This window comes from Telopea speciosissima, chromosome 6 (assembly GCF_018873765.1).
Source record: "Telopea speciosissima isolate NSW1024214 ecotype Mountain lineage chromosome 6, Tspe_v1, whole genome shotgun sequence".
In the NCBI taxonomy this organism is placed as follows: domain Eukaryota; kingdom Viridiplantae; phylum Streptophyta; class Magnoliopsida; order Proteales; family Proteaceae; genus Telopea; species Telopea speciosissima.
This window is the reverse complement of record NC_057921.1, coordinates 32652210-32675391: the sequence shown is the minus strand read 5'-3', so window position 1 is coordinate 32675391 and position 23182 is coordinate 32652210. Positions and strand designations below refer to the sequence as shown.

Below are 23182 nucleotides of genomic sequence, written 5' to 3'. Positions count from 1 at the left end.
ATGACATGGACTGGTTTATATATGCCAAGGTGTTACTGTACATCAAATCATTTCAAAGTCCAATTAAGTGTGAAATGTGTACCGGTTTGATCAACCGTCAACTTCGATGGTGACTAAGCCTTGCATTCCATTGATCAGTAGAAGATTTAATGCCAGAGAGTGCTAGCTTATTGGTAGAAGAATCCTTAAAGGTAGAGAGAACCATCTCATACAGGCCATCCCTAATCGGTCCGTGCAACAGAATATTCCCCAAGGATGGATCCTTGACATAGAAATGATAAGGATGAAATTCAAAATATACATTGTTACCCAAGGCAAACAGACGAACTGATAGCAAATTAGTATGAATTTGAGGTACATGAAGAATATCCTCAAGGGAAAAAGAAGAACCATTGCGATAAATAGTGCTGCGACCAGTGTTAGTGATAAGCAAACTTGAGCTATCAAACCCTGCCCCTGACTGACTGGAATCTTGACTGAAGGACAGGAATCCCTGACATGGCATCCAAGAACACTTTGGAGTATCACTCCAGTGATTGAATTTGATGAAGAAACCCTGAGGATGTCTTCCTACATACCTGTCAGAAGATGGATTACAGATCCCTGCAGTTGCATGACCCACAACATAATGTATTGCTTAGACTCCAGGTATTCTCTCTCCTCTCCATAAATGTGGGTTCCACACCTGAAAATGAGTGCAAAAGACCCTGAGTGACATGTGGGTGCAAGGCCCTGACCCTGAGTCAAACCCCTGTGCAAGCCCACAGAGATACATCCTTGCTGAATTCTCGGGGCGATGCAGACATCACCCAGAGACATCGCCTAGAGTGGGAAAATGCAGTTTTTCCATGAATTGATCTGTGGGGACCACATATTGGACATGGGCACCCTCCATAGGTTGAGGGAAGTCTGAGGGACCACCTCATACCCTTGGATCACTGTGGACCCCACCTGGGTGCCCAGAATGACTGAGAATGCAGTAAAAATGCATTTTCAAAAGGGGCCTTAAGAGCCAAACAGACCCTAGTTATGGGTTGGGCTATAAATAGGTGTGCCTTAGGCTCATTTAGACCTCTTGGCACTATTGAAACCGTGGAGGGAAGGAGAAGAAAGAAAAGAGAGAAAAGAGAAGGAGAAGAAGAAGGAAAGAGAAGGAGAAGGAGGAAGAGAGCAGCCCTGTCTCCAAGGCCCTAATTCGAGCAGCCCTAGACCAGTGCAGGTATAAAATTCCTACCCTTACCTTCTACCTTACTGTTTACCATTCTTCTCCATGGATTTTTGTAGTTTTGATGCAATTCTGGCCAATGGCAGCCCAGAACAGCTGGGGGCTGCCATGGACCATCTCAGATCCAATATACAAACATGATGCATGAAGGATCTGAGCATTTTATGGTATTTTGCATATCTGTTTTACATTTGGAACCGAAACCTGGGTTGTGCCAGGCTGCATTGCCCTGTTACACTAAGAATAGGCAGTTTGGGGTCCAGATTGTGTGCCCTAGCTGTATGAAACCTAACCCTAGGTTGTAGCAGCCATAGATTGCTGTTTTACAAATGAATCCAGCCTTGCATGCAGTCAAAACCTTGATTTGCAGCCAAAGATATGTTGGGTTACTATTTACTGGGCTGTCTGGGCAGCTCCTGGCAGCCAAGTGGTGGGCCCAAGTGAAAATCCACAAGGACTAGTGCAATCTATACCCCTGGGGGTCCAAGATGACCTAACATGCATGGGGAGAAGATCCATGCACTGCCCATAATTAAAAACCTTGGAATCTCAGCCTGATTCCGATTTTGCAATCTCTAGGCGATGCAGACATCACCCAGAGACATCGCCCAGTGAATAAAATTTCACTGTAATGCTGATCTGACCTGGGGACCTTCAACCATAGGCCATAAATCAGTGTTGGGAGGTGGTAAATGACCAAAACACCCCTCCCCACATCTGTCCACATGAATGAACACCTCGGGTACCCAAGTAGGCCTCGCAGGGCTTGGAAACCCTATCTGTGATGGTCTTGCAGCACTGTCAAGTTGGGGATTATACTGTGAGACTAATATAACCTAGGAACATGTACCACTATGATAAATGAATATTCTACCCCTAGGCCACAATCTCTGGATGATGCACCGGGACATAAGCCTAAGGCCCAGTGCAAGGCCCAGAGAATTCCAAGTGATGATCAAATGTACACCGAGTCAACCCATGAGCCTAGATCAACCCTAGGACATCCAAAAATAGCTTGAAATATTAAATGACATATTTTTGATTTATATATAGGGTTTGATCCCGCGCTCGAGGCCTACAGCCAGACTGCAGCCGGAACTAAAACTACAACTGAATTCTTAGAACCAGACCCAGGTGAGTGAAATATTATTGTGTATGTACGTGTAACAATATTATTGTGCCGGAAACTAAATTCTTAAATTATATTGCTTGTTATTTAATTAAATTCAAATTTCTCAATTATTACACATCGTGTGACTGTTGATCAATTCTGCTTGAATATATCATGATGACTGTAAATGTTAGATTAGATGCCATAGTCGACTTGGAAATGAGGCCGGTGGTAGCCCATAGTATGGGATACGGTTGACACCACCCGACTCATACGATGCCATATAGACATGGGGTTAGAGTTTCATCACCCGTGCTACGCACCCTTGCCAACAGGGGTTAAGGTGTTGGATGGCTGTGAGGACTACCGTAAAACCTTAGGCGTTTATGCCGGGAAGCCTCAGCACAACTGGGACGCCCCAGGGTAAATATGTTGGGAAGCTTTGGGCTACAAGCTTGGGAAGCACCACTAGGTGAATCATAGCTATATGCCACATAAAGTTTATCCTCGAATTACATGTCGGGAAGCACTGAAAGGTGAATTATATTGAGTCGGTTACCTCACAAGTTCAATCTAGAGGGCCGGTCGGGCTGACCTGGGTAGGGAGATGCTGGAGCCGGCTGGTTCTCTCCGACAACTCAATGGGTGTATCTCGGGAAGGGGTAACCAAGCCCACATCAGGGATACATGTATTGGGGATTGTAGTAGCACTAACCTGCCTTAGCTGTATTGTTAGGTGGCTAATTAAATAATCTTGACTTGCATATCATATAGGATCATGTGGATTGTGGTTGCATATGCATGCATGATGATATGTTTTATTCACGGGCTCAGTGGGGCTCACACTTTGTTATATATGTTTTTCTTTCTAGATGATTGTGCAGACAGATGCCACTGTGGCATGGAGGCTCGTTACGAGGAGGAGAGCCCTCGTGATTATGATGCTATTGGTATGGACTCCGGCGGAGGTCGTGTTGATGATGTATGCATTCTCAGTAGTCATTGATGAACACCAGTGAGGGGCGCACTTGATGCTTTTTGTCTTAGGGACCCCTTTTTGCTTTTGATAGAAGTTTATCCCCATTCCTGCTTTTGTTTAGTTTTTAGTCTTTTCTTCTTTTGGGGTTGAGTTATCTCGCCCTGTACATATATGTATTTCCCTTTCGCTTATGTATCGGTCAGCTTTTTTTTCTTCAGTTTGTGGGTGTAATGGGGAATGTGTCAAACTCACTTATGTATGTATATCATCATCATTCCCGTATCGCTACGCTTTCTCTTTCTTTGTTATAATTGTAGATTATCTGCAGCACTCTGATCTTACTTGTAGTAATGTTACGAATGTGGGACCGTGAATGCATTAACTGCTTCTAGATCCATGGGATTTGGCGGATTGTCGTTATGCAATTCGGGTCACCTACCTAATCCTCTCAGGGGGCGGTTTGGGGTGTGACATGAGCCATTTCCAATCTTCACAAAATCAGACCCTTGATAAGGACTGTGAATGCGTAATTCCCCAAGATCTGAGGTGATGTGGTTAGTAGCTCCGGAATCAGGATTCCACACCTGATCACCAATAGAATGACCAGTCAAAATTGCATTCGGAGAACCAGAAGACTATGGAGAGACACATCCGATGAATATTGTTGATAACATGAAGCAGCCGAATGGCCATTGTGACCACAAATTTGATAGAGAACAAATCAGCCAAAAGGAACATATTGGACTGCAGAGGAAATTGCTGAGGGATAATTGTTGTTGCGAGAACACATATCATAAAAGTAACGACCACGACCACGGTGATTTCCTTGATAAAAATGACCACGACCATGGCGATTCTCTGGATCAGTCATTGGCGGAACAGCGGACTGCTTCTTAGGAGTAGTCTGAGCCACTTGAGCAGAGGCGTTAGTGAGCCAGGGCATGCTGAAAGCGCATCTCCTCGACCAGAAGCATACCATGGAGATCGGACAAGCAAACAGGAAAATCTCTAGTAGAAACAAAGGTGACAAAAGCACCATACTCAGAACCAAGACCACCAAGAGTGAAGAGAATGAGATCCTCATCAGAGACTAGTTTAGAAACCAGAGAAAGCTCTTCAACAATGGTCTTGACCTTGAGAAGATAAGCGCTCATTGTATCACCGCCTTTCTTGATATTATGAAGATTCAGCCGGAGTTGCATGATTCGAGCCTGAGAATGAGAAGCAAACAAAGACTCCAGATGCTGCCAAACAACTTGAGAAGAGGTGAAGCCAACAACTTGTGCAAGAACCGGCTCCATCAGAGAGGAGAGAATCCAACTCAAAAGAAGTTGATCTTGCCGACGCCAAGCAAGAATCGCACCATCAACCACCAAAGAATCAACCAATGGATCAGGGGTCGGACACGGATGCGTCCCATCAAAAAAGTACATGAAGAGAAGAGAAAATAGCAAAGAAGAAGAAACTAAAGGCAAAATTGCAGAGATGATGGTGACAAAAGGCAAGATTGCAGAGATGATGTTGACAAAAAGGCAAGATTGCAGAGATGATGGTGACAAGAGAGCCAACTGGTTAGAAAAACAAGAAAAGGAAACCTTGACTCGATGATACCATGTTATGAAAATAGTTCTCCACAGTACTCAGGAGAGCTAGCCTCGTATTTATATTAAGATTGATTATAGTAATACATTATAACAGATGTGGGGAAAGTTTGGAAACAGTTGGTCACACGCTCCTTACATGTCCCTTTGCTAGAGCCGTTTGGTTTGGCTCATCCTTATCTCACTTAACCTCTATGCCTACTTTCAATAAGATGAGCGATTGGTTGCAGTGCTGGAATCCTATTTTTAGCAGGGATAAAAAGCTGGCTCAAGAACGATTCTCCCTGGCCTCTTTCTTACTTTGGTTCATTTGGAAGGCGCGTAACGATTTGATTTTCAACAATAAGCAATGGTCACCACAGCAAGTTATTTCCATGGCTGAGAAAGCTCATCAAGATTTCTCTTCGGTGGTTTGCAAACCTCCCTCAGTCTCTATTGAAGTTGAAGAGAGAAATTTTCCTTCCTCCCATTCTTGGACTTCCCCTAATGAGCCTTTCCTTAAAATTAACTGTGATGCAGCATGGGTTAAAAATTCTGGTAAAGGAGGTTTAGGGGTCATCATCAGGGATCATCGGGGGATTCTTATACATGCTTTTTCTTCAGGTACCTCCTGTGATTCTAGTCTTTACGCTGAAGCGCTTGCTATTAGAACGGGTCTTCTTCAAGCGGCTAAACTCCATTTATCTCATATTGTGGTGGAGTCGGATTGCTTAAGCCTGATTCAACAACTGAATTCAAGAAGCTTCGACTATGAAATTGATGCTGTGGGCTTTGATATTCTTCAGCTTCAAAGTTCTTTTGTTGACTGTCTTTTTTGCTTTATTCCAAGGTCGTCTAATGTGGTTGCAGACTCCTTGGCCCGGTCGGCCCTGTCGGTTGAGTCACCGATGGATTGGCCAGTTTCCACTCTGTGGCTTCTAAATCTCTGTGAGAAAGAGGCCACTGCTTGTACTGACTCTGGTTTTCAATGAATCTTCTTTCAACCAAAAAAAAAAAAAAAAAAAAAAAAAAAAAAAAAAAACTCTAACAGAACCACTAATTGTGATTACATTATAACCATAAGTATTTACGCAAGTTGGAAGAGAATTCTAGAAGGTCCAACAGTCCAACTAAAGATAGCTACGTGGCTGTGATACCCTTGACAAAGAGAAACAAAAGGTTTCAGGTCGGGAAAGGGGAGAGAGAATGAGAGGGAAAGGTAAAAATCAAAAAGTGAAAAACCAAAAGTAAAAAAACTGAAAGTTAAAATGCAAAAGTAAAAAAAAAAAAAAAGTAAATTTTTAATAGTTTTCTGACCATTGGATCTTTCAGATACACGTGTCAATCATCTAAGAGTGTAATGGAGCAAAATGGAGCGTGTCAGTAATGGAGCAGATAAAAATCCTTTTTCTTTTTATTTTATTTTTATGGGAAAGAGTTCTCTGTGGGGGTGAGTGACCTCTGAACGCGCACGAAGGCCAATGGGAGCGTGCACATAAGCATCAACAAGGTATGCATTTTAACCTTTCATGGGGACAGGGTAGTCATGTTGTCTCCCTTTGTGTTTAGGTGCAAGCGACACGCTCCTACCCAGAAACCATTTCCTTATTATTTATTTTTAGTTTAGGAAGTCAGGGTCGAAAATGGCATTATTGGACCATTTGGCTTTGGAATCAATTACCGGCAAGAATAATATCATCCACATACACAAGTAGATAGGCAAGGATGCCCTCGGAACGGTACACAAATAAAGAGGCATCTGTCTTAGAGGCGACAAAGCCCATGCGTACCAAGAAATCATGAAGGCGCTGAAACCAAGCCCGAGGGACCTGTTTGAGGCCATACAAGGAGTGCCTCAACTTGCATACATGATCCGGGTAACGAGTATCTACAAATCCCGGTGGTTGGGACATATACAAATCTTCCAAAATATAACCATTGAGAAATGCATTATTAACATTTAGCTGACGCAAAGTCCAGCCCAAGGAAACAACAGTAGAAAGAACCGTGCAAATAGTTGTGGACTTAACCACTGGACTAAAAGTCTTAGTGTAATCTAGCCCGACCTCTTGACTAAAACCCTTGGCCATCAAACGAGCTTTGTATCACTCAATTGACCCATCAGCTCGCTTCTTTATCTTAAAAATCCACTTGCACCCAATAATATTGCAATTCGGTGGGGTAGGAGTAAGTACCCAAGTACCATTCTGAATCAAGGCATCAAATTTTGCCGCCATAGCAGCCCGCCATTCAACCGATTTGGATGCTTGAGAATAACATGTCGATTGAACGTGATGGAAGCATACTAACTCCTGGGAACCTTTGGCAAACGAGTGCAATCCTAGGTTCTAGTCACAATGGGATGAGAATGGTGGGAAGTGGTGATGGGCCGTGCAGAGACAGGTGGAACCACAACACTAATGGGCCCAATGGCAGGAACACACAAAGACCCAGAAGAAGAATCATTGAGCTGCACAGTGGTGTCACATTGCGGCCCAGGTGAAGAATTGATGGGCTGCACTATAGAGTCACAGAGTGGGACAGATGAAGAGCCAGAACCACCCCAAGAAGGCGAAGAAGAAATAGGCATAGTAGTAGCTATAGTTGGAAGTACAGTAGGTGAAATCAGAGTTGGAGGTGGAACCGACTGTGGTTGGAATGGTGAACAAGACACAGAAGGGGAAGCCATAGAAGAACCCCCCCATAGAAGAAGAAACCGGATGGGAAGAAAATGGAATGAAAGCATTGGGCAGAATAGAGGAGACTGTAGTCCCAGAAGTGGGAAGAAAAGGAAACAAAAGCTCATCAAAAATAATATGGCGAGAAATGATAAGCTTACCTATGGCTGGATTAAAACACCGATACCCCTTGTGTTTAGAGGAATAACCCTGAAACAAGCACTGAGCCGACCGGTATTGAAGTTTATGATTGATGTAAGGGCGGAGCAAAGGACAACAGGCACAACCAAACGTCTTAAGAAAAGCATAGTCTGGGTGATCACCAAACAAACGATGGTAGGGTGTGTCCATCTGAAGTACTGAGGTCGGAAGATGATTAAGTAAACAGCAGTGTCAAACGCAAACGACCAGTAGGACAAAGGTAGAGAACTATGGATCAAGAGAGTGAGACCCACTTCCACAATATGGCGATGCTTGCGCTCCACAACCCCAGTCTACTCAGAGGTGTGAGGACATGATAAACGATGAATCACTTCAAAGGAAGCCAAAAACTGAGAGAGAGGCCGATACTCGCCTCCCCAATCAGACTGAAAATATTTGATTTTAGTGCAAAACAAATTCTCAACCATAGCTTTGAAGATTTGAAAAGTACTGAGTACATCTGACTTGTTGGCTAAAGGATAAAACCAGACAAATCTTGTAAAATCATCCATAAATATTACGTAGTATCTATGCCCTTCAACAGATAGTAATGGATCTGGCCCCCATAAATCCAAGTACACATGCTCGAGCGGTGAAGATGTTGTAGAGACCGAGGCAGAAAAAGGGAGCTTGTGTGCTTTACCAAGTTGACAAGTTACACAGAGATTGGAGACAGAGTGAGAGGAGACCGACAATGAAGCCTAATGAAGAACTCGCCGAACAACTGAAAAGGAAGGGTGACCAAGCCTTGCATGCCATTGATCAGTAGAAGCTTTAATACCAGAAAGTGCTAGCTTATTTGCAGAAGAATCCTTGGAGGTAGAGAGAACCGTCTCATACATGCCATCCCTAATCGGTCCGTGCAGCAGAATATTCCCCGAGGATGGATCCTTGACATAGAAATGATAAGGCTGAAATTCGAAATATACATTGTTACCCAAGGCAAACCGACTAATTGATAGCAAATTAGTATGAATTTGAGGTATATGAAGAATATCCTTAAGGGAAAAAGAAGAACCATTGCGATAAACAGTGTTGCGACCAGTGTTAGTGATAAGCAAACCTGAGTCATTTCCAATCTTCACAGAATCAAATCCTTGATAAGGACTGTGAATGCGTACTGCCCCAAGATCTGAGGTAATGTGGTTAGTAGCTCCAGAATCATGATGCCACACCTGATCACCAACAGAATGACCAACCAAAAATGCATTCGAAGAACCAGAAGGCTGTGGAGAGACACCAACATCCAATGATACCGTTGATAATATGAAGCAGCCGAATGGCCATTGCGACCACAGATCTGATAGAGAACATATCGGCCGAAAGGAACATTATTGGACTGCAAAGGAAATTGCTGAGCAGGATAATTGTTGTTGTGAGAACGCGGATCATAAAAGTAACGGCCACGATCACGGCGATTTCCTTGATAAAAATGACCACAACCACGATGATTCCCTAGATCAATCGTTGGCGGAATAGAGGACTACTGCTTAGGAGTAGTCTGAGCAACTTGAGCAAAGGTGTTAGTGATATTAGCTAGAGCATGCTGAGAGCGCATCTCCTCGACCAGAAGCATACCATGGAGATCGGACAAGCGAACAGGAGAATCTCTAGTAGAAACAAAGGTGACAAAAGCATCATACTCAGAACCAAGACCATCAAGACTGAAGAGAATGAGATCCTCATCAGAGACTGGTTTAGAAACCAGAGCAAGCTCATCAACAATGGTCTTGACCTTGAGAAGATAAGCGCTCATTGTAACACCGCCTTTCTTGATATTATGAAGATTCAGCCGGAGTTTCCTGATTCGCGCTTGAGAATGAGAAGCAAACGAAGACTCCAGATGCTGTCAAACAGCCTGAGAAGAGGTGAAGCCAACAACCTGTGCAAGAACCAGCTCCGTTAGAGAGGAGAGAATCCAACTCAAAAGAAGTTGATCTTGCAGACGCCAGGCAAGAATCGCAACATCAATCACCGAAGAATCAACCAATGGATCAGGCGTCGGACACGGATGTGTCCCATCAATAATGCGTATGAAGAGATGAGAAAATAGAAAAGAAGAAGAAACTAAAGGCAAAATTGCAGAGATGATGGTGACAAAAGGCAAGATTACAGAAATGATGTTGACAAAAAGGCATGATTGCAGAGATGATGGTGACAAGACAGACAGCTGGTCAGAAAAACAAAAAAAGGAAACCTTGACTCGATGATAGCATCTTATGAAAATAGTTCTCCACAGTACTCAGGAGAGCTAGCCTTGTATTTATATTAAGATTGATTATACTAGTACATTATAACAAACTCTAACAGAACCATTAATTGTGATTACATTATAACCATAAGTAGTTACGCAAGTGGGAAGAGAATTCTAGAAGGTCTAGCTGTCCAGCTAAAGACAACTACGTGGCTGTGATACCCTTGACAGAGAGAAACGAAAGGTTTTTCATCCGAAAAGGGAAGAGAGAATGAGAGGGAAAGCTAAAAATCAAAAAGTGAAAAACCAAAAGTAAAAAATTTGAAAGTTAAAATGCAAAAGTAAAAAAAAAAAGTAAATTTTTAATAGTTTTCTGACAGTTGGATCTTTCAGATACATGTGTCAATCATTTAAGAGTGTAATGGAGCAAAATGGAGCGTGTCAGTAATGGAGCAGATAAAAATCCTTTTTCTTTTTTTTTATTTTTATGGGAAAGAGTTCTCTGTGGGGGTGTGTGATCTCTGAACGCGCATGAAGGCCAATGGGAGCATGCACATAAGCATCAACAAGGTAGGCATTTTAACCTTTCATGGGGACAGGGTAATCATGTTGTCTCCCTTTGTGTTTGGGTGCAAGCCGCACGCTCCTATGCAGAAATCATTTCCTTTTTATTTATTTTTAATTCAGGAAGTCAAGGTCGGAAATGGCATAATTGGACCATTTGGCTTTGGAATCGATCAGGGCTGATTTCGATTAATTCAGATTCTGCAATGATTTGAATTGTTAAGACCGATATTCATTATGAGTTTTTAAAGCTTGCTTAAAAGCTCTCCTTTTCTCTTCGAATGTAAAGTGTAAAACCCTTTTGATGTTGTGGATATAAAAATTCTCTCAAGTGGGCTTGAGAATCTTTGTATTGGACCACCTAAGATGGCCCATCTCTCTCTCTCTCTCTCTCTTTATCAGGTTGGATTGTTGTGTTTTGTGTGAGAGAATTTAAATCCAAACATTTCAACAAAAGAGAATGAATACAGAGTATGGATCAGTACATGATGATGTTGCCTGTTGTTGGACTTTGATTTAAACCATCCACATTGGGAAGAAGTGTCGTAAAGGATTCGATTTCCTTGTTATATATCTTGTCACTTTGTGTCCTAAACACCCCACCTTGCAAAATGAATCTGGTAGATGTTGGAAGTTGGAATCACAAAACTTCAAACTTGAAGTACAAACTTGGTAGTACGAACACTAGCTGGACCAGTTCGGTGGCCAAAGGTTGGCTCTAGGGGCTGGAATTGCCCAACACTACAAGAAAAGGGAGATAGAATGCCAATTGGTCACGCCAGACATGCCACCCCTGCACCCTGACAGGGGTGTGCAAAATGATCGTCGCACCTTTAATCATTTCTTGGGTTTAGGGGGTGTGGAGGTCATTTCGTACGCCCTTGTGTCAGAGTGCAGCGGCAGTGTGTACTATGCAGCCGGGTGGTATTCTCTATCCCCAAAAATTATTCAAATTAAAAGTACCGTGATGGTATTAAACTAAGTATTTTACCCCCCAAAAAAAATCGTTGTTGGCAATTTTGGAATTGTTGTGCTGCTACTTGTGACAACAATTTAATAGATAACAGTATTTGGAATTGTTTTTTTTTTGTTTTGGGTAAGAACAGGATTTGGAATGGTTAGAAAATCGTTAGTGACAATTTTGCAAGTTGTCTCATTTTTTTTTTTTTTGGTAGAGAAGAAAGCTATTCATTCATGTGCGCCCAACGCCAAACAAAGGAAAACAAAATACATAAGATAGATAGAGAACGTGATAAACACAAGGTATGGATATATGGTATCCAAAATCAAGGAGTGGAGATTGACCCAGTCTCACATGCCATTGACTGGGCCATCTAGAGTAGGGGATGGATTACAACCATATCCCTAGACAGAAAGCTGCAGACACAACTAAAGATAAGCGCATGCACATACGTGCCAATAGAGGGGGGCCATACGTGCCAAATAGACCGACACCAAACTTCCCACGCGTGCCGACACACTGCCATAGTCTACTTTCAAACAGACTTGCTAGATCAGCAAAGGTCTGCTGGATCGACGAGTGGAGCTTCGATAGACAGCAAAAAAATCATCTGAAACACTGCCACAACCTACTTTTGAACAGATCTGCAAGGATCTGCTAGATCGGCGAGTGGAGATTCGTCCGGCGACAGGAGAGGTATAGTGAAGGTTGAACGGCGGCTGGAGCTTATGAGTCAATTATAAACTTAGTGCCACCAACATCAAGGACAACATCACCTGCAAACAGACAAACAAGGAAAACGAAAAAGACGGGGCAGTGATGATCCTTGAACAGAGCGGTGGATGCGTCGTCATCGTTAGCAACATCGTTGGCATCGTTGCCGACGGTTCCAAGGATCATGGTGGACAGAGAAGAGAAGAATTACACACACAAACGGCGGGGAAATGGCACGCCAAAAACAGCGGAGAAAAAACACGCACAATGGCGGAGAAAAACATGTACAAGCGACGGAGAAGGGGTTTCGTTCGAGAAACCAGGAACCCGTCCGAAGACAGAATCAACAAAACCCCAGGAAATGCTTCAATTTCCGTGAGACGAAACTAGTAAAGGGCGGCTGTTCCCATACGAGAATGCATCATTGGAGAGAATCTGAGAGCGAGCAAGCAAGGGTTTCGTCACCACGCTATTGGATCAGCGATCAATGAAACTCATTGCGATGGTGCTGGTCTTCTCTTGGTATCAAAACCCTAGGGAATAGCTCAGTGCTGACCAGTGTCAGTTTTTTGTGTCTCATTTGTTAAGAATATGAAAATTTGCATTTGCACACTTAAAATGGCATTTTCGTAATTATCATTGTAGGATTTGGAGTGATTCTATCAATTGTATAGCAGGCTAATTTTGTTCTGAATCAATTCTGGAATTAATTCCACCAAAAAACAAATATTTGGAACTAATTCTGGAGTTAATTCTAGAAAATCATGTAATTAAAAAAAAAAAAAAAAAAAAACAATTTCACTCGGAATCATGGAGTTGGGAGCAAAATTGTTATCAATAGTTCGCGGTTAAACAATAGCAAATAATTAGTAGCAATAAATCACAAGTAGCTCTTCAATAATTTTTAGTTTCTAATTTATTTAATTTATAATTAATAGAAACAGGCATCATAAAACATACCAAATACTTACAAAAATAGAAATAGTTCAGATAAATAGAAACATAAATCATACCAAAAAGAGCCTTAGAATTCATTTATCTTTTTTTTTTGTTTGTTTTGTTTCTTTGTTTTGTTTTTTTGTGTTTATTTTTAGATTTACTTCCTGATCATGTTAGTCATTTTAATAGGAAAATTCACAACTTCTGTACAGTTTTCGGTTGCCAAATCCATGACCCTTGAAACAATTGTGGCGTGGAGTTGGAAGGGGAAAATGGATTAATCAATTTTATGTAGTATTTAGAGTGTATCAGCAATCAATGTTCACTTTCAAACATTGGCTCGTCCTCTTACCCTTGGATCATGGTTGAATCCCAATTTTGAGGAAATCTGTAAGAGGGAAATGGATCAAATGACTAAATAAGACTTTTTACTATTGATGTGGGTTTTGAAGAGGAAGCTAAATGTTATGTGCCTAATGAGGCCTACTCTATTGTATGGGCACTAGATTGTGCCAACCTAGTATGTGATAGGTTAAAGGGCTTGATTTACAGTGTTTCATCAGCTCTGAAGCTTTTGACATATCGATCAAGTACCTGATATTTGGTACAGAGTCAGTCACCATGTCACGGGTTCGATTCACGAAAATGGCTACTTAGAAGAAGGGCTACCTAGAGTAGAGTGAATCAAGAAAGAGCTACCTACGACCAGAGTGAGAACTGCTGAGGACGATGGCTATGAAAGCGTGGTGGTCTGTTATGTGCCTAATGGGGCCCACTCTAAAGTATGGACGTTAGATTGGGCCAGCCTAGTATAAGATAGATTAAAGGGCTTGATTTAACGTTTTCTATCGACTCTGGAGCTTTTGCATTGTTTGTGCGGTGAGCTTCATTATGCATAGAAGATGATCAATCAACAATCAGTGGTCAAGGAATTAGAATGTTATTAAGTTTGATAATCTTAGAAATAAATGAGAACGCTCTGATTGTCCACCTCGGCACACATACATGATAAATGAGAATTGCATTGTTTGTGCAGGAGGCCTATGTCTGATGTGGAAGGAGAATGTTCGTCTTCTTCATTAAGATAACAGAGTTATTGATGTTAAATTTCAATGGATCATGATAGAAATCAGAGACAAAAGGTAAGGGATTGACTTGGGAACCTTGGTCGGGGAAGATCAAATAACAGTGACAATAGAGGAATGGCCCTCCATGCTACCTCAGAACCAGCTATATTTTCAACAGTGAGTATGGGTGAAGCAATGGCGATTCAATCAGGCATCCTTCAAGCTATTAAAGATAGTTGTTACAATTTGATTATTGAATCTGACAACAAAATCCTCATCTGACCCACAAATTATAGTGATTCCTACTATCTAAGATATTTCTTTGTGACATCTAGTACTGAGTCTTGTAATTTCACCGTTATTCCATGGCCGGGAGGGAAAATGATTTGGCTGACTCAATTGCAAAGAGGGCCCGGTCTTTGACATGTAGGACCATCTAGTCTATTTCCATTCCATGGCTTTGGGACACTTGTAATTTGGAATCCATGTGTACTACAAATTCTTATCAGTAAGGTTTTGTTTATCCAACAAAAAAAAACAAAAAAAAAACACAAGCCAATGAAACTAATATATATTTTTTCATATTCTCATTCTGAAACAAATAACACACTGGACAAGCTTCCACTAGCCAACCCATACAGTTAGGAAAATACTACATTTGATTGATGGATTGAGATGGATAAGTAGCTACTGAGTGGCATGGGCTGACCAGAACCAAAACAATTACTAACTTAAAAGCTTATGTGTTAATAAATCGGCAATTCTTCCTTACTTCCCCAGTAATAAAGCTGTCAGGATTGATAATATTTCCCATCTTCACCATAGAATCTGAGAATTGTTGGAAGAAAGCAAGTTGATCTTCAGCATACTTCTGAACAAGTTGCTTTGTCTCAAACGCCAACACACTGGAATACATTTCTTGATCAGAGTTCAGCAATCCTTCCCCTCTCAGCAGTATTTGATAGATTGAATTATCAAAATAATTAGGGGTAACATAGTCCATTGCAGTCTTGTTACTGTCTCCTCCAATAGCAGGGCAAATAGATCTCAAATTGTTGAGGTATGTCTTTGTTAATGGATTCATCATGCTAGCAGTTTCTTCAAAGTCTCCATAGATTCTTGCTCGGAAGTTCTGACATTGTGCCACACCAATGGTGTGAGCACCTGCAAATTACAAGGGAGAATCAGTACTCCATTCTATCAAGATTTCTTTAAGCGCTATATGAGAAGACATATCTCTCTTACCCACAAGAGCAACCATATCTGTGACTGAGAGGCCTTGCTCCATGAAATTTGCAAGGAGAGTAAGAAGGCCTTGATCAGGAGTAGGAATGTTTGTGGTAGCTAGGCTGAAGCTTGCACTTCTTGAATCCTTTCTACCCAGAGGAACATCCCAGTAAGGCCCACCAACCTAAGAAAACAAAAATTTATGAAAAAAACAAAACAAATTCAAACAAGAATGACACAAGATTTAACATAGTTTGATCAAACCCCAATTTGGTGTGCTACATCCACGGTTGAAGTTGAAGATGATCAGTATGTAATAGAAGAAAAATACAATAGAGATCTCTCAAGAATACCAAAAATCGCACAAAGAACTCTCCCTAGAAAATCCTAACTCGAAAAACCTCAAATCTCATTTCTTTCTTTTGCTTACACAACAAGATAATAAAACAAGGAAATACTCCTCCAAGTCAGGTCGATCCATCACATACCTCAAAAAATATCCCCTTTGGGTTACCACAAAAAATGTCGGAGCAGGACAGACTTTGAAACAAGTACAAGAATTCGAAACACACAATAATAAATTGGAATGAATGAAGATCCTCATGTTGGTCTTCCAAGCAGAAAGCGGAATTAATAATCCCACAGCAGTAGCTCCCACATGGAGGGGCAGATTGTTGGGATTTCATGCGAAAGGTGGAATTAATAATTTTACATGGGATCGATGTGAGTAATCCGATGTGGAAACTTATAGGTACTTGGACACATTCTCCTTAACGACTAACTTTTAAGGATGAGTTCTACCCAAGTCTCAACATCTCCCATGTATAAGATATAAGCATATTTGAGAAAATATCACTATTACCCTCGATGTCTCTGAGTTGATCTGTTAGAATCTTACCAGGATAACTGCATCTCTTGCTGCAATAGTAAGTATATCGGCACATGAAACAATACTAGGGCACTCATATTCAAGCTTGCTCTTGATCCTATCAATCACCCTAAAACCTTTCAGAGAATGAATGTTAGGGGGTGCTTTCTTCTCCCCTTGTAGTGTGATTGTGTCATCTAACAAAACTGATCCATCACAACCCTGTCCAAACATACAATAACAGATTCAAAGATGGTAACAATTAGTGTTAATTACTTTTTTTTTTTTATTACTTCACTAATCATGAAGTTTGTAAACTCCAAACCTGAACAAAGCAGTCATGGAAATGCAACCGAAGTATCGAAGCCGCCATGCCTGGATCAGAGAGCACTGCACATTCCATCTCTTTCCTAACAATCTCTATTGCTGTTGGACATGAAGATGCATAGTAATCCTGTGTCAAAGAAGGATCATCTGCTTGTGAATTAACAACAAAAATACTTAAAATGAAGAAGATTAAGCAGGCTAGGCATTGCAGATAGGGATGAGGATGAGAAGAAAACTTGGAAAGTGCCATTTCTGCTTATCTTCTTTAAGCTCAAAGACAAGACTGTGAATATAGGGTGGATGAGACTCCAGTGCTTATATATATACAAGTAAGGATATTGAATGTGTCTACTTTGGAATATGGAATATAAATATGAGAAGGAGCTAAGAGAGTCGCTTTCTTTTGTGTAAAGCTGACTGAAGTCAAGAGAAGATACAACTAATTTATTTGGTTGGTGGGTACTCGCAAACTAAATTACCAAACAATGGTAGTGTCTAATACCATAATACTCATAATATATTATAAAATGGTTGTGTGAAATGCTAAAAAGGTAGGGTATTAATAGCAAAATATGATAAATTTTTATTTTGGTCAAACTATATGGTAAAGTTTGGCTTTATTTAGTTGGTGGCTTGCCTTGTGTCTCTTAGCAACAACCAATAAGAGATGTATCACAATATTGCTATTCCAACTGGTCATGGGTGGGTTCACTGGGTTGAGTTTAAAATTTGTCCAATAAGCAAACCCGACCCAAGATGAAACATTCTTGCTTTCAAAGCATTAATAGGGGTGGAATTTCTACCTTTCATAGGGGTAGGGCGGATATTTCGTGTCATAATATGTCTAGGTGCATAAGCTACTATTCCCAGACAAAGTCATTTTTCTCAATTTGGAATTAGTCTTACACCGGGGTAAGGCCTTTATCATGAAGGGTGTCAGAAACAAGAGCATGCCTATCGAAATCAGCATCATGTCTAATCCGGTCCTGAGTCTTCCCCTAGCCGAAGTCTTGCTAGGTATCCCCAAGAGATCTCGAGGGAGCGGTGACATGATTATATGGATGGTGACAACCTCGGGCTTGTTCTCCATTTCCTCTATTTGGAATGTGGTTCGTCAGAATGCTCCGATGGTCCCTTGGCACAACATTGTTTGGTTCAAAAGCAACATCCCTCGCCACAACTTCATAGCCTGGAGAGCGCCCACCTACTCCCTTCCTACTACTTGCTTTCTTAGATCGTCTTCTAGATGTTGCCTTTTCTGAGACATTCCCCATCTATTTTTCTCTTATCCCTTCTCGGCATCAGTGTGAGAACTAGGGCCTCCTCTGAAAGTGCACCCCGACAATGTAGCAGCCATTTCCTTTTGACAAGGAGTGGCATTGGTTCTATAAGTACTGTGGCGGTAGGACCAGCTACGAGACCGTGGGGAAACTTGTATCTTGTGCCGCAATATATCAAATTTTGAGTGACTGTAACCTTAGGAAATGGACTTCCAAATCCTGAACCATCAATCAAATATGGGATGCAATATTCTCCTTTGAGATCATTCCCAAGCCCACCCACTTTTGGCCCATCGCTAGAGAGTCCCTTAGGAACAAACATACAGTGCCTTCTTGGAACATTACCCTTCTTGGTGTTAAGAAAACAACGCCCAGAATAGCGATTTGCAGAAGAAAAACGAAAATAGAGAGAGCACACACAACACACAACACAGAGATTTAAGTGATTCACCTCCAAAATGGAAGCTACATCCACGGCCGAGCAGTAGAACTGGTTTCACTATTTTCTCTGAAAATGTTACAAACCCTCATAACCCTATCTCAAATAGATAAGAACATTATATAGGGAAGCCCTAACCCCAGAAAGTACACAAATGCCCCTAGCCCAAAAATTGCCAAAAAACTTGAGCCGGACCAAAACATAACACGTGGCTCAAAAGTAAACATAACACATGACTCAATCAACCTTTGACGTGGAGCCCCACCATTTTTCGGCATTCTGAGGTCGTTTCGAGGCCGAAACGGCCCTCCGAAGGTCTCAACCGTACTTTCTGGGCCAAATCAGGCTTCACCAACAACACTCAAATCCATGTAGCCGACCCCATTTAGTTGGGATAAGGTTATGGACCTATGATTGTTGTTGTTGTTTTCCTTTTTCTTTCACACCTTTATTTGGAAACTTCTTTGTTTCCTTGGAATTGTTGTATATATTTATCTATTCGTCCAAAAAAAGAAATTCATTAGATGGGTTTCTTCAAGTTTCATTTTTCGATAGGGTGTACGGGTCTTTGGATAATTATATCCCAAATTGGATTGCAGGTCAGGGTTTGATGGAGGTTGACGAATCAGGTAAAATATTCATCATAGGAGGTTCTTTCTGTACAGTAGAATGAATGCGTACAGATGTAAATGCCTTGTTATTATTTCATATTATCACTAATGAATTAGGACTAGGGAAGCACGTGTTCATGTTTTTTCTAATAAACTACATGTTAACCTAAACGATTTTCTTTCCTTGGGTATTACTACAAGTTATCACCAAGACTGTTAATCATCTATGGTAGTCAGTCAACCAGGGAGAAGCTTCAAAGAATAAACTCGTAAAACATTCACACCAACAAGGAGAATCCCCTTGATGGCTCCTCTCTATGATTTTAGTGAACGTCAATATCAAATAACATCTCATTTTCATTAAGAAGTTCTTTGGTCAAAACATATATCATCATCTGGTTGGTTATCGGATCAGAATCAAAGGGATCCAAAATGGCTAATCAGTACTTTTGCATCCGTGTGTCTTGATTCTGTTCTATTTGATTATTGTTGTTAATCAGAAACACATAGAAGGTTTATCATTGTTTTCAAGGATAATTTTGGAAGATCATTTTTATGGGTTAGAGAATAATCTCTTTTAGAAGATGGATGAGCAATGACACGATATGCGCGTCGTGCTTCCCTCAAACACTAAAGGAAAGGCTCGACGAAGGGCCCTTAATCCGGGAAAACGCTTTCGGAGATTAGGTATGAGAAGTGCATGTAAATACCGTCAAAGCCCAATATTATTGTCACGATGACCCCAGAACGGGATAAGTTGGACAGGGTCTGTTAGATATTTTCCAACGACGATGTGTGGGCTTGATTAACTATTGGGTCAATCATTGATGGGAATCAAAATACATAGGTGTGTCACTTATTTTATTGAGATGCACTGGACCGGCATGGCCTATTGTGGAAGTAGGTTAGGGTTTGGGGAGTATTATAAATACAACTGATGAGGGTCACTGTAGTTACTATTCTCTTTTCTCTTGTCTCCTCAAGAAAGAGAGCTTTGTGGGAGTCGAGGATACTGTAAAATATCCTCATATCACGGTTGTCCAAGTTCATGCGCGGACTACTATGGTGAATGCACTAACTCGGTGGCTGAACTTAGAGCTTTGTGGGATGGTTTGAAGTTGTGCTCCGACTTGGGTTTTGCAGGCTTTGTGGTTAATTTGGATTCTACTGCTACTGTAAGAATGATCAATCTTAAAAGGTGTAATTTATGGACGGGGTGGTACTAGTTTCAGGAGACAGTACGTGGCTCTTTGCGTCTCAACTCGGCCTCTTATCTCCTTTGCTTTCAGGGAGAGTAATAGAGCAATAGATTGGCTTGCTAACTTAGTGTGCGAAACGGCTAGCTCCAACGTTTTCCATTTTGGGAGTCAGCCCCCAGGGGAGTTTCAACGTATTATTCGAGAAGACAAAGCTAGTTTGCCCGTCCTCCGAAAGTAGATATGTTCTTTTGTTTCATTGGCTTATTCTTATTTCGATGTATGGTTCATTTTTTTTTTTTCAAATGGACAATGTATATGGATGTAATTACAAGTAATATATAATTGTGCAAAAAAAATGGTTTTTTTTTATTTATTTATTATTATTATAGATTTGGCGATGGTACTTTTTTTACTGTAGCTAAAAAGCCTAACAATATTGACCACTAAGGCAACAGATATTTATTTTTTACTGCGGTTTAATTCCGTTGCAAAAAATCATATTTTTTTGCAACAGTATGTTTTATTTTGTTGCTATAATATGATCTTTGGCCACGGTTTATTATATACCGTTGCTAAAAATAAAGTTTTGTACAACGGTATAATTATGACTGTCGTAGAATATATTTTTCCCGGCCAACGGAGCCATTTTTTCGTTGCTTATTTTGGCCTGCGGCATTTAAGGCAAAAGTTAATGCAACGGCTTAGAAAACCGCCTTTAACATTTTTAGCAACGGATTGTGATTTTTGGCAACGGGAAAAAACCGACGCCAAAAATGAGATTTCTTGTAGTGTCATTTACGATAAACAAAATTGCGTGTGCAGGATCATTGAGAACAAAAATAAAAACAAGCATACACACAAGAAATAAGAGATCTAAGTGATTCAACAATACCACCTACGTCCATCAGAGTGAGATCAAACTTCCATTAAGAACAAGAGAAGAAAATATGGTACAACCCTTATGATTTGATACCCGAACCCAAGTTCCTTGTACACACTCTCTCTCTCTTGGTGTCTCTCCAGTATTGGTTTCTCACTTACTTCTCTCTTCTTCTCTCTTATGCATCTCTCTGTTTTTCTCTCTATCTCTTTTGGAAAGATACCTCTCTCCTTTTATAGACTCCTCCTCTACCTTGTTGGGAAAGACTCCAACTCCACCAATTCTACTCTCTTGGAAGCCTCCACCCAAGGGTTTCAATTGGTGCGGTTTTGATTATACGATGTGGTTCCGGTTTGGTGCACATTTTGCAAGGTAGAAATCAAAATCGCACCGGATGAGAATCACCCAAAATCAGAATAGCTTTATATGCGGTGCGGTTTTAGTGGTTCCATTCGGTTTTCGTTATCTGGTTTACATGCGGTTCGTAATATCAATTTCACTTTTGTACCCTTTAATTTTATTTTCCATATCCTTGTTATGTACGTGGGAGAAATTATACTGTTTCATACACATCTAACTCTAAGCAAAGTTCACTTAGACATGCTAGTTGCAATGATAATTTTAAGTGATTATTCAAGGCCACAAAGTACTGCAAGGAAAACCAACATAAGGACATCACCAATCCATACCCCACTCAATTCATTAATAAAGTCTAGGACATGCTCGTACTAAACCTTCCGACGACCCTTCATGAATTTGTCACTCAAACTGAAATTCAAAAAATTCTCAATAAGGAGTCCTAATATTTTTGAATGCTTAACCCCATCCTTAAACAAATAAGAATATTCCTAATCTCGGTTTTCTACCCGGTTTATATTCGGTTAACTGACGGTTTTTTGATTTTGAATCGAACCGAACCGGTAATAGAACCTATGAAATCAGAATCGCGTCGTTTTTATACGATGCAGTTTGGTTTGATCGTAAACGGTCGGTTCCAGTTCCGACAACCGGTTTTGGTTCCATTTTGACACCCTTACCTCCACCTTCTTGAAAACTTTACTACTTGGAAGACTCTACACTCTTCCACCTTCTTGGAAGACTCAAACTTCCTTTCAAAGATTCACCACTTAAAGACTCCTCACCTTCCATTAGAAGACTTTAATGAACAACCCAACTAAACCATTGAACAAAACCCATTAACCGGTCTAGATAAAAGCCACTAAACCCAACAGGTAGAAGAAGTTGGGGGTAAATATGTAAATAAAGTATAGATAGGTGGGTGAGGAATACTATTCTAGGTAGTTTTGTAATACCAATACTTACATTGAGTAAACCTAAAATATAATATTGAGAGGTTCTTAGCTAGCTTATCACACTACGATTAAGAGGCTGAATGTGATGATAGAGGAAAATGCAGCCGTTGTGCTTTTTTTGATTTTATGTTAATCTTATTTGTTTTGGTCATTTCGACCCCCAATTAGGGAGAGGAGGGTGACAATTCATTAAATAGGGGGCATTTGGTCATTTCATCAATCCCTATTGTGAGAGGAGGCATGCCCGTGCATGTTGCTATGATTAAGAAGTTGAATGTGATGATAGAGGATAATGTAGTTGTTGTGCTCTCTTCGTTTTTATGTTAATCTTATTTGTTTTGGCCATTTTGACCACCTATTAGGGAGAGGAGGGTGACAATTAGTTAAATAGGGGGGGTGGACATTTGGTTATTTTAACCCCTTATTTTGAGAGGGGGGCATGCTACTTTTGAAAAAAAAAAAAAAAAAAAAACCTTTTGTTGAGTAATCTTGTATTTTTTTTGGTCACTTCAAAAATTACTGCAGCAAGAAAAATTAACCTTTACTATATGAACAATGGATATAGGTGTCAAAATGAAACTAGAACCTTCCTTCATCTGCTGGAGTTCTACCATTTGCTTTTTCAATGCTTCGAAGTCAGCTGAAGAGGGTGTCCCTGTGGGGCTTGTCTGGGATTCTTGTGAATTTACTTGCACATCTCTACGAGGACGTTTTCTTCTTCCACAAGTGTGCCTAGATTCAGAAGCCGCTTTGCAGTAAAAGACCGAGTTTCTATGGGATCAGTTTGAATGAACTTGGATCGAGCTAGATGAATTCTCAATCGAA

The 23182-nt window shown here is 40.8% G+C and overlaps 1 protein-coding gene across 1 annotated transcript; it reads right to left on the bottom strand.

Annotated features, from left to right (window-relative positions):
• Positions 1 to 14907: 14907 nt before the first annotated feature.
• LOC122664006 (peroxidase 11) lies at positions 14908 to 16930 on the bottom strand. Its single transcript, XM_043859681.1, has 4 exons — positions 16634 to 16930; positions 16339 to 16530; positions 15459 to 15624; positions 14908 to 15377 (listed from the first exon to the last, which is right to left on the bottom strand). The coding sequence occupies exons 1-4, from the start codon at positions 16883 to 16885 to the stop codon at positions 14953 to 14955; spliced, it is 1035 nt and encodes a 344-aa protein (XP_043715616.1). The 5' UTR covers positions 16886 to 16930; the 3' UTR covers positions 14908 to 14952.
• Between the last annotated feature and the right edge of the window lie 6252 nt (positions 16931 to 23182).